Source organism: Pelodiscus sinensis, chromosome 8 (genome assembly GCF_052426305.1).
Source record: "Pelodiscus sinensis isolate ZL-2025 chromosome 8, ASM5242630v1, whole genome shotgun sequence".
NCBI classification, from domain to species: Eukaryota; Metazoa; Chordata; order Testudines; family Trionychidae; genus Pelodiscus; species Pelodiscus sinensis.
In genome coordinates this window covers 41,119,591-41,131,918 of record NC_143059.1, presented here as the reverse complement: position 1 = coordinate 41,131,918, position 12,328 = coordinate 41,119,591, and the positions used below count along the sequence as shown (strand labels likewise).

At 45.2% G+C, this 12,328-nt stretch overlaps 1 protein-coding gene across 4 annotated transcripts in view; it reads left to right on the top strand.

The window, feature by feature from the left end:
• Nucleotides 1-12,328, top strand: part of CEP55 (centrosomal protein 55) — a 49,548-nt gene that overhangs the window by 25,033 nt on the left and 12,187 nt on the right. For all 4 annotated transcript variants that reach the window (XM_075935154.2, XM_075935156.2, XM_025179791.3 and 1 more), the window contains 2 exons: nt 1,216-1,281; nt 7,956-8,097. In XM_075935154.2, the coding sequence (XP_075791269.1) occupies nt 1,216-1,281; nt 7,956-8,097 (208 nt within the window). The remainder of the gene's footprint in view (nt 1-1,215; nt 1,282-7,955; nt 8,098-12,328) is intronic.

Below are 12,328 nucleotides of genomic sequence, written 5' to 3'. Positions count from 1 at the left end.
TCTTTCTTACCTCCTTATTCCCCCAGTCCCGTACTGGCTCCTTTCCCCTCCAATATACAAAAAGCCCCCCCACACACCTCACCCCCAGCTGTTGAAACCTCCACCTTCCCCCAGCAGTTCTGAATTATTAATAAAAAAAAAATCTGCAGGGTAGTGACAATTCTACAGTAGAGCAAATATCACTTATAAAACAAGAAACATTTTACTGACTCCATATTAAACTTAAGCCTTCAATTTTCTTAGCTTACCAGAAGCTGCAGCACAATACAGCAGTGTCACAGAAACACAGGGTGAATGTGTTTCTAATATATGTGGTAGTTCAACCGGAAGTTATGGGAATTGAAGCAAATTTGCATGGTCTGTGTTTGAAGGAGGTTGGGTTAGACAATGGTCTATTCTGATCTTAATTTTTTTGAAATCAGGGTTCTATTACAGAAATTAGGTTCACTTGCATCCAAATACAAGGAGATGTGGTTATAAGAGTGTTTCTATGTTGGTTTTTATTTGTGACTGTAAGTGCCTTTGTCTTATAAGACTACAGGTTTGACTTCACTGGTCCGGCACCCTCAGGACCTGACTGGTCCCAAATGAGGGGATTTGCCAAACCAGGGAATGTCCCTCCCCTTGTGGCCATGCTGCCACCGAGCTAGGCTCCAGCCTGCCCCCACTTCTGCCTTAGCCCCCTGTGGCTCTTCCCGGTCCTGCTGCTGCTGCGACCGGAGAGTCACGGCCAGAGTTGTGCAGTGGACGGATGGGGCTGGAGTGCTGCAGCCTGGGCCAGAGCTTCCTGGCTGCAACTGGGGCGGGAGTTCCCCGGCCGCTGGAGCCAGAACGTGGCCAGAGCTCTGCTGCTGGGGTTGGGGCCAGAACTCCCTGGCCATGGCCGAAGGTCCACTGCTGCAGCCAGGTTGAGCTTCCCAGCCACTGGGGCCAAAGAGCTCTGCTGGAGCCAGAACTCCCTCCCATGCCATCCGTCCTCTCCTCCGTTCCCTCTCACACACCGGGCTTCCGGCTGAGTCGTCGCATCCCTTATGGCGCTCCTGCCCCACCACGAATCTCCCTCTTCCTGGGCTCTGTGGTCCAGGAACATCCGTAATCCAGCATGGATATTGCCAGGCCAGGGAGTCCTGGTTAAGGGATACAACTTGTATAAGATTACTTGAGAATGCACTTTTCTAGAGAAAAATAGATTTGACACATTTTCTTTGTTTGCAGAGAGCTGAAATGAACTGTGCTACATCACCAAGTAATTTTAATGAAGTTGAAAAACAATTGAAAGATGTAAGTTTCTTTTATAATCTAAATATATATTCACTATTGTAATACAGGTTGAAACTCCCTGGTCCAACACCCTTGGGACCTGAGTGGTCCCGAACAAGGGGAATTTGCCGGACCAGTAGAGGTCAGGCGTCTGGGCTCTCCCAGGGCTCCCTTTTGGCTGCTGCCCTGGGAGAACCCAGAGTCCTGACCTCCTCTGGCTCACCTGTCTGTCTGCTGCCCCCAGCCTGTTTGCGGTTCCCCATACCACATGCGAGGTGGCAGCTGCTTCCAGGGTTCCCCGTGTGAGGTGGCAGCTGCTCCTGGGATTCCCCTGCCCTGTGACCCTGTGCAGGCAGCTGCTCCCAGGGTTCTCCCAGCCCCGCGTGGAGCGGCAGCTGCTCCCGGGGTTCTCCATGCCCAGGCAGAGTGGCAGCTGCTCTCAGGGTTCTCTATCTCTGTGCAGAGCAGCAGCTGCTCTCAGGGTTCCTTGCCCCCAGCCACCTGGCCCCGTGCAAGGCAGCAGTCACTCTTGGGGGTGCTCCGCCACGTCTCCTACAGAGTGGCAGTCTTTCCTGGGGATCTCTACCCCCAGGTCATTGGTCCTGCAGGCTGCGACTGACCATCCGGCTGTCACTCTCAACCTCTTCAGCCGAAGCTTTCTGATCTAGCAACATCTGTGGTCCTGCCAGAGCAGAGAGAGGTTCAACCTGTACTGTATCCCATGGATGAGAATGTAAACAATACACAGCTCACTTTAAAGGGAAATTGAAAGATGTACTCTTTCTGTCGCAAAAAAAAAAAAATCAAATCCACAATTGTTAAAAGTAACCCTTAAGTGTTTTTTCCAGGCCTTATGAGTGGGCATTTGCTAGTAATAGCTGCGCCAAAGCTGAGAACGAAGAGGCAGTAGGCTACCAGGAGCACAAAGGAAAAAACAGGAGTCCTGAGAACATTCAGTGTTGATTTCAAGCCTACCCAAAATACATCAGTAAGGGGAGCAAAAAAACCTTACAAAATTTGTGATTCTTTTATTTAAATATAATCTAGGTATATAAGGGTGTACCTATCAGAAAACAGTTCTAAACCCATTTTAAAAAAATCAAGTTGATTGTGATCCTTTACAAAGGAGCTAAGAAAATCATTGCCTTCTCACAATGCAAAAGACCAAACTTGCTAAAAATGTATGGAATCTTCTGTTAAGTCCTTAGATGCATTCCATCTCTGAATGTTACACATTATCAAGGATGGTAAGGTGTGGAAGCAGTTTCAAATACTGTGTGTTGACTCTTTATTTAAATTATTCAGAGATAGGGAGGGCAGCTAAAACCTACATATGAAAACCCATTAATTGAGACCACATTATTTGTCCCTAAGTTTGAGCACTGGGTTAAAAGCAAGACATTGGCTTTGCTCCTGACTCATATAGTCTTAGGCAAGTTATTAAATCTGTTGGCTATTTTTTCATTCCCTTTCCATAAATAAAATGGAGGTAAATTTGTACCCTTCTCACCTCCTGAAAAAGTACTATACTATTGCTACTTTCTAAAACAGTAAAATAGGTGTGGCACTATGTCTGTTATGAGTTCATTTGACATTTCCAAATTATAGGAAAGTTAAAACATATAGCCTTTCCCAGGATGTTTTATATGGAAGTCATTAATGATGTACACACCTTTGTAACTATTTTTACAATAATGCGCACATTACACTTCCCCCTTTACCATTTAATATGCATCACTATAAACTTCACTATAAAATAAGCAACCTGTGACTGGTCTTAACAGGGAAACTCATCTGTCCTGGTTATATCAGTATACCCTAGTTATCTTAATCTTGAAACATTGCATCACCTTTTTTAAATTTCTTTGGAGAATTTTGTAGGTAAGCAGCTATGCAGTATTACCAACAAGCAGTTGGTTGATATAAGCTTAGGACCTAGACATCTGAGTTGCATTTACACAATATGCTCTTTTAAACATTTTATGAGTTAAATTCTGTGATCTCCCACCTCAATGCAGCCTGTGGCCTGTGCTCCCCATTACCATGCTGGAACCACATTTATTTATTGACCACTAAAATAGGTGGAGTTTTGCAGAAAATATTGTGCACAGAAGTTCTGTTTTTTGAAACATTTTTTTAAAAAATTATGACTCAAAATTCCCTCAGGAGTATTTCATAGAAAATGTTGGTCTCAGAATTAACAAACCAGTTTCTAGGGGAGATAAGTATGTATGTGGAGAAAACATTCTTTATGGCAGGGGAATGTACATTTAGGAATACTTGCATCCAAAGACATGGGAAGTAAAGGTGTGAGGGGGAGCTGCAGCACCTCCCGATTTTGGGCATCCCAGCTCCATGCACTTGCTGCTCTGGGACCTGCTCAGCCACAGGGCCCAGATGTTGGCCCCAGATTTAATGGATGGTGAGGGGGGACAGGCAGAGGTTGGGGGGGAGAAGCTCATCACTTCCCCTTCCCCACTCCAAAACATTTTTCAGTGCCATGGTCTGAATCCTAAAATTTTAGTGCTCTTGCTATTCATCTTATATTGTGATATTAACAGTGCAGACATTTCACTTAAATTAATAAATAGATGTATCATATCAATATTAATCAGCAGAGTAGCCGTGTTAGACTGAATCTGCAAGAACAACAAGAAGTGTACTGTGGCACCTTATAGACTAACAGATTTTTTGGAGCATAAGCTTTGGTGGGCAAAGACCCACTTTGACAGATGCATGTAGTGGAAATTTCAGAGGCAGGTATAAATATACAGGCATAAGAAAAGAGTTCCAATCAAGAGTAAGGCTAGAGATAACGAGGTCAATTCAGTCAGGGAGGATGAAGCCCACTTCTAGCAGCTGATATGGAGGTATGAACACCAAGAGAGGAGAAACTGCTTTTGTAGTTAGCTCGCCATTCACAGTCTTTGTTTAATCCTAAAATGATAGTATCAAATTTGCAGATGAATTGTAGCTCTGCAGTTTCTCTTTGAAGTCTGTTCTTGACTTTTTTTGTTGCAGGATGGCTACTTTTACATTTGCTACTGTGTGTCCAGGGAGATTGAAGTGTTCTCCTACAGCAGCGTTTCCCAAACTATGGTCCGCGGCCCGATACCGGGCCGCGGAAAAAAAATGCCGGGCCTCAGCGTGCCTGGTGGCTGCCGGCCCTTAGGCCGATTGACCCATCTGGTCGACTCGGGCCCTGCGCCCCTGCACCCGGAAGTGCCGGCGAGTGACGAGCCGAGCCCTGCTCCAGCGCTATGTGGAGCTGGGTCTCTCCCCGGCTCTGCCTGGAGCAGGCCCCACCCACGCGCGTCCTCTGCGGCCCAGCCCCCAGAGCGTCCCCTCGGCCCCGGATGTCTCTGCCGCGTGCGGCTCCTCCTCGCCGCCTGCCGCCCATGCGTGGCGTTGCACGTGGGCGGGGAGGACGTGACGTCACGGCCCGGGGTTTTGAAACCCGCGTGAGGCACATGGAGGGGCCTGGCTGGCTCCGGGTTCGGCCTCCGGGGCCTGAGCGCGGACCCCGCCCCGCAACGGGGAAAGAGAAGGTGGGAACCGGATCGTGCGGCGGAGGGGAAAGGAGAGGGGTGGAAGGAGAAGGGGCTTGGGAGGGGAAGGCACCAAGGGACAGGGGTGCGGGGGAGAGAGACAAATGCCAGGGGGCCAAGTGCAGACCATGAGGGAAAGGGCAGGAGGGGAGGTGTCAGTGGGAGGGGGGACAGGGTGATGCTGGGAGAGGAGAGGAGAGGGGAAGGGCACTGGGGGCTGGAGGGGTGGGCATGAGGAAAGTCAGGATGGAAAAAATTGTGTGTGAGGGCACAGAGGGGCAGGAGGGGAATGGGGCAGAGACTGGTGAGGGGGTGGGCATTAGGGGAAAAGGAGGCACCAGGAGAGTGCAGGGCTAATGGAAGGTGCAGGTGCCAGGGGATTCTGGGGTGAGGAGGAGGGGAGAGCTGGCCACCGGAAGCAGAACTGGACGGGGGAATCAGGGCAGGCTGGGGAGATTGGGGGGCTGGTGGAAGCAGGGCTGCCGGGGGTGCGAGGTTGGGGGCAGGGAGCTGGCCGGGGAAGATGTGGGCGGGGTGGGAGAAGTGGCCGCTGGAAGGAGGGCTGGAAGCAGGCAGCGGGGTTGGCCAAGGGAGATTGAGAGGAAAAGCGGGGGAGAACTGGCTGCCAGGGACGGGTTTGGGGGACGTGGGGCTGGCCAGAGGCGTAGCAAGGGGAGCAGGGAGGAGGAATGAATCGGCCTGCAGGGAGTGGGACTGACCCGACCCCGTTCCCCTCTCCCCCTCCACCCACAAAGCACGAGTTAGTCTGGCACAGGGATTCTACTGTCGTTCTCCCCCCCCCCCCCACGCACACACACAAACCCCTCGAGTAGTTGTGAACTATCTGGCTGGTAGACACACTAATGCAGCCTGAGCACATTTACCAGCCAGGCAGTTTGAAACTACAAACTGATACATCTAGTAATAATACACCTAACCTAATGAGAAAATACCAGACATGTTATATGTCTGGTATTTTCTTCGTTTGTTTTTCACGTGTTTATATTTTTGGGCTGCAAAAAGCAGAACTGAAAAAAAAGGGTTCCAATTAAAGTAAAAAGTTTGGGAAACCCTGGTCTAACCAGTTTTCTGTCTGTCTTACAGCCCATTTATCCAATCCATATTCCTTAACTTGCTGGCAAGAATATTGTAGGTGACCATATCAAAAGCTTTGCTAAAGCTGGCACTGGGAAATTTGGGAGGACCAGAAACAACTTATTTGAATATTCATAATTTGATTAATAAATATGCAAATATGCAAATGAGCATTACTGGTCCTCCAAAAGTTCGTGAATGGATTTACTGGTCCCTGTGTCAAAAAGTTTGGGAACCCCTGTCCTACAGGTTTTTGTGTATTGCCATTCCTGATATCTGATTTGTGTCTGTTTATTCTTTTACATAGGGACTGTCCAGTTTGGCAGGTGTATATGGCAGAGGGGCATTGCTGGCATGATTGCATATATTATATTGGTAGATGTGTGGGTGAATGAGCCCGTAATGGTGTGGCTGATGTGGTTAGGTCCTGTGATGGTGGTGTTGGTGTAGATATATGGGCAGATTTGGCACCGAAGTTTATTGCAGGGATTGGTTCCATAGTGGGAGTTACTGTGGTTTTGTGTTACTGTGGTGTGGTGTACTGTTGCTGGTTAGAATTTGCTTCAGGATGGCGGGATGTGGGCGAGAACTGGCCTATTTCCCAAGGTCTGTGAGAATGGGGATCATCGTCCAGGATGGGTTGTAGATCGCTGATGATGCATTGGAGAGGTTTTAGCTGGGGACTGTAGGTGATGGCCAGTGGTGATCTGTTGTTTTCTTTGTTGGGCCTGTCTCGTAGCAGGAGGCTTCTGGGTGTATGTCTGGCTCTGTTGATCTGTTTCCTCACTTCCTCAGGTGGGTATTGTAGTTTCAAGAATGCTTGGTGTAGATCTTGTAGGTGTTTGTCTCTGTCTGAGGGGTTGGAGCAAATGCGGTTGTACCTTAGTGATTGGCTGTAAACGATGGATTGTGTGGTGTGTCTGGGATGGAAGCTGGAGGCATGTAGGTAGGCATAGCAATCCGTAGGTTTTTGGTATAGGGTGGTGTTTAGGTGACCATCACTTATTTGCACTGTAGTGTCCAGGAAGTGGATCTCTTGTGTAGACTGGTCCACGCTGAGGTTGATGATGGGGTGGAAATTGTTGAAATCACGGTGAAATTCTTCCAGAGCCTCCTTTTTGTGGGTGCAGATGATGAAGATGTCATCAATGTAGCGTAAGTAGAGGAGGGGCGCTAGTGGACAAGAGCTGGTCAGCCATAAAAACGTTGGCATATTGTTTGCCATGTGTGTGCATCAAAAATCAAATATACTTTTTATTAAACCTGTATTGTTAACTCTATGGGGGAGAGGTGACATCTTGAAGAAAGGATTTATGAGTAAATATGGATCATTTGATGTAATTTGATAGCATTAAAAGTTTGGAGTTCTTAATTTACATTATGGAAATAAAACTACTTTTCATAGTTAAATCTGTGAGTAGCCGTCTGCTGTTAGCTTGAGTATGAGAAATACTCAGTTATTAACTTACTACTAATTTTTTATTTCTATCCTTCTCCACAAGGAAAATACTTTGCTTGGGGACTAATTAGACAAAGTGCATTTTATTTATGAAATCTGGAAAAATCCAAAAATCTCATTTTTGCAAACTTCTTTTTTTTTGTAAGTAGAACATTCTGTCTAAAAAATGACTTGACACAAACTTCAGCTTTGGGTTATTCTGTCTTCAGGGATCAATATTAAAATTAATCTTTCCAAAAAGTTGTTAATTCTTTCATTTTAAATTATCTCAGTCACTTTAAGTGCCTTTCTTACTATCGTAGATAAACTAATCTGTACTAACACAATGAATACATATGTAAATAAATTCAAATTGTTTGCTGTGGAAAGCGCTAATATTAAGAACTTCAACAAACTCACTTAACCTTTACTATATGACAGACAGCAGAGATGTGAATATAAAATTGAAATTACATAATGTGAGAAAGTTAATAGATCTTATAGACTAGATATTAACTAGTTTTCCTTGGCTGTATTGTTGATTATTGGAAAGAAAATGGGATTGGTAATGTTTTAAAAATGTGACTAATACATTTTTTTTCTCCTGTATGAAGGCTCTGGAGAAAAACCAGCAATGGCTGTTATATGACCAGCAGCGTGAGACATATGTCAGGGGACTGTTGGCAAGGATCTTTGAACTTGAGCAGCAGTTAGAAACAGTTAACCAACAGCAGGCAAAAGAGGCCACTGCAGAAGGTATTGATTTAAACTTTCCTTCAGAAGAGGACAAAATGAGTTCTATTATGTTTGCACTGTTGCTGTACCAGTGTTGCGTGCCAGGATATATGAGAGACAGTGTGGGTGAAGTAATATTTTTATTGGATCTCCTGTTGGTGAAAGAGGATTTGATTCAAGCACCACAGAGCTCTTCATAGCAAACTGGAAGAAGAGCTTTCTGGTGCTTGAAAGCTTGTCTTTCACCAAAAGAATGGGGCCAATAAAAGATTTTACTTCTCCTACCTTGTCTCTTGAGTTATATTATGACATTTGATAGAGTAAGTCAGAGAACTGAAACAAAATAAAATCCCTAATTTAATGATAGAATGTAAGGCTTTCTTAATCATTTCAGTTCCTTCATGCTGAAAGATGAGGAAAAGGATTGTGCTTACCAGATTTACAAGAGTTCATTGCTATCACACTCAAAACTGAATCATCTGAATTTCTTGCTATTCTTCAATGTGTGCTAAGAAAACACTTTTTATTGCTAAGAGTAAACTTGCCATTAAATGTCAGCAATCAGACTTCTAGCTGGACTTGATCTTGACATTAACTTGGCATCTTTTTTGTTTGCATTATAGTGTTCCTTTAAGCAAACGTCATTATGCCACCAGCTCTGCACGTTACACTCCCAACCAGTATTGTGAATGCATTGAAGAGTCATTGCTTAGGTGTGGATTTAATTTTCTAAAATACACATTGTAAAAGATGACTTGCAGGAAGCGTTTTCAAAATTAAGGACTAAACATTTTTACAGCACAAAAAAATGTGTGTTGACCACCCCCTATTCACTGGTAGTTGCATGATCTGGAACTCTAAAAATCTAGGGTGGACTATACCTCAAACATTGGCTGAAACTTAGGCCTGTGTCCATGTAGCAGATACGGTGGTTAGAGACACTGAAACATATGCCACCTCTGCTAGCAACCCAGTCAGGCACTTTTGAGCAAACAAAGAAAACACTAAAAATATGAATCCAGTTTAACTGTTGTACTGCTTTCTCTAACTGTGGGCAGCTTAAAACAAAGGAGGTGTGATGTCAACTTTCCTTTATTTTTTCCGCCAGTTAAGCTTCCTAAGATGTTGACTCTAAAGCCTTTTGACATTTAGAAAGTTACTGCTATTTCATTTGTTTTTGTGATTGGAATGAGGAAGAATTTGGGTAAAATCCATGGGCCTGGGAGATGGGAAGAACTGGAGAGGAGAAAGGCATGAAGACTCAAAGAGAGGGTAGGAAAAGAAATAAAGAAAGAAAATAATAATTCTGATCCCTGAAGGGAGTGCTAAAGTATTGAATCAAGGATGCCATGCTTGACCTATTGACCTTTGTGCAAACAAACATCCTGTTGATATCACTTAGAAATCTACTGTGATTGTGTGTCTTAAACAAGCTCCAAACCCCACACCGTCTCATGAAACAAAGTCCATCCCTCCCCAGAGAACAAATGTGATATCCCTGTCATTTTTCCTACCCATGTTCCTGTAATTGGTTAAGCTACTCCTTCCTATAACTTCAATTCGATATCCCAAGGTACACACTGTGCCTTGATGAGAGCTTCACTGAGTACACTTGTGTTTTGAGAACTACTATCTCAGGATGCTGTCTTGGCATGGACTTTGCTGAAAGCAGCACTTGTCTTAGTATCTATAACTGAATATTGGGAGTTGTACACTTGCAGTGCTACAGCTCTTAAAGAAGACAAGTACACCTGTTTGGGGGAAAGAAAAGTAGAGTAAGAGTAGATCTCATTCAGTCTGACTTACATTATCAACATGTCTGTCTTACATAAAGCAGACTATAGCAGGTTACCTCTCTGTGGCAGGAAAACATGTATAAAAGTGCAGCAAGTAAACATAAACTGACTATGGTTTGAGGAACTGCCTAGGGTATTTCCAGCCAGATTGGCCACAGAAACTAATAGTGTAGCCATCAGAGAGCATGTCCAAAAATCCTGTTCCTCACCAAGAGGAGGCCCTTGTTACTAAGGGTGCTAGAGCTCTACCTGACTGAAAAAGTGATATTGAATGGGAGGAAATATGTTGTCAAGATTTGGGTGCACAATCACCTGAAGAGATCAGCTCTCAAACATATTGGAGAGGGAAATAAAAAAAAGTCAAGAAATTATATTCTACATGTGACATAACTATAAAAACTTCCAACACGAATAGCTTTTCTTACTGGTTTACTTATTGTCTTCAGGAATGGCTTTGTTGAGAAGCAGTAAAATTAGCTATCTTGCAGGAGGTGACCAAATACCTGATAAGCTAAAGGGTAAGAGGGATGTTAAAAGCACAGCTGATAGTTGACTGATCTCAGTTGCATAGCTGATCAGTTTGAGAGGTAAATAGTTGCTGATGCAAGAGAATGGAGCAGAGACAAGAATTGTGCAGCTTCCAATTTATCTCAAATTTGACATGAAACTACAAAAAATATTTGGAACCAAAGATCACTAGGATGTTCTGTATCTACTTTCTACATGCTGCATGTGCCATCTCTTCCTATTTATCAAATAACCAAGCAAAACTCAGAAATTGTTTGACTTATTCCTTTCAACTGTGCATTTCAAAGATGCCTTTTCCTTTGTTAAAAAAACAAAACCTTCTGGGCGTTAGCTTGCATGGGGGAGCTTTCGGAGTACTCCTTTGCTGTGGCACACAGTCCAAATTAAAGGGAGCACTGCAGAAGAGCGCCACATTAGCATTGCTTCAAACAGATGCATTCATTGACTTTTAATATTAGAAAGCAGGGCCCTTTTGTCAAAGAGAGATTATGGACCTCCTATGCATTTGCACTCAGTTTATTTTCCTGGCATAAATGAAATGTGAAATTTAATTCTCATGATGAAATCATGACTTCTTCACATCAGTGGAATATTATTAGGGTCTGTCACTTACCTATACTGCTACATAACCTGGTTAATCCAAGAACAGATTTTCATTTTTAAAACTTGAATATTGATTCAGGTCTTTTAAATATTAAGCAGCAGTTCAGATACCATTAAATTATGACAATCTGTTCTAAAAAAACAGTACAGGCAGTCCCCGACTTACGCGGATCTGACTTATGTCGGATCCGCACTTACGAATGGGGCTTTCTCGCCCCGGAGCTCGCAGGCAGCGATCCGCCACCTCGACCTCTGGGGCGAGAAAAGCTGCTCCCGGTGGTCTGCTGGAGACGGTCCCCAGCAGACCAGAGACACCGGGAGCGAAGCCACAGCCACGGCGGGTTTCCGCGCTTCTGAGGCTTTGCTCTGGCAAAGCCTCAGAGGCGCGGCACCCCGCTGCCGCTGCGGCTTTGCTCCCGGTGTCTCTGGTGTGCTGGGGGGGGCGCAGCTAGTGTGCCCCCCCCAGCAGACCAGGCTTGTGGACCCTGGGGCAGAGCAGCTGGGGTGCTGCCGGTTGGTCCTGCAGCGCCGCTCTGGGCACTACTGAACCAACCCGGCAGCACCCCAGCTGCTCTGCCCCAGGCGTCCTGATTCAGCCACTGCTGGTCAGTTTCAGCAGCGGCTGACTTGGGGACACCTGGGGCAGAGCAGCTGGGGTGCTGCTGGGTTGGTCCAGTAGCGCCCAGGAGCGGTGCTACTGGAGCAACCCAGCAGCACCCCAGCTGCTCTGCCCCAGGTGTCCCCAAGTCAGCTGCTGCTGAAACTGACCAGCGCTGACTACAGGAAGCCCGAGGCAGAGTTGCTCTGCCCCAGGCTTCCTGGAATCAGCCGCTGATCAGTTTCAGCAGCAGCTGACTTGGGGACGCTTGGGGTTCTTAAGTTGAATCTGTATGTAAGTCAGAACTGGTGGTCAGTTTCAGCAGCGGCTGAATCTGGAAGCCAGTTCCGACTTACATACAGATTCAACTTAAGAACAAACCTACAGTCCCCATCTTGTACGTAACCCAGGGACTGCCTGTACACCTGTACTTGAATTCTTGGTGCTCTATAAAGTAGTTACATTGCACATAGATTTTTTTCACAACATATTTGTATCCAAATTTAATTTAGTATTAGTTTGCTTACAGATTGAACACATTTGAGATTTTTTTAAAAGGCACCAAACAGACTCCCTAAATACAGGACTGATTGCAGTATTTATGAAAAGTACTTTGGTTAGACTACCTGATTGCACTTGGTTCCTTAAAACTGGTTGAAGTTCTCTCAGCACTACACACTACTGGGAAAACCAGATTTGAATATTCTATTATGAATACTATAATGGT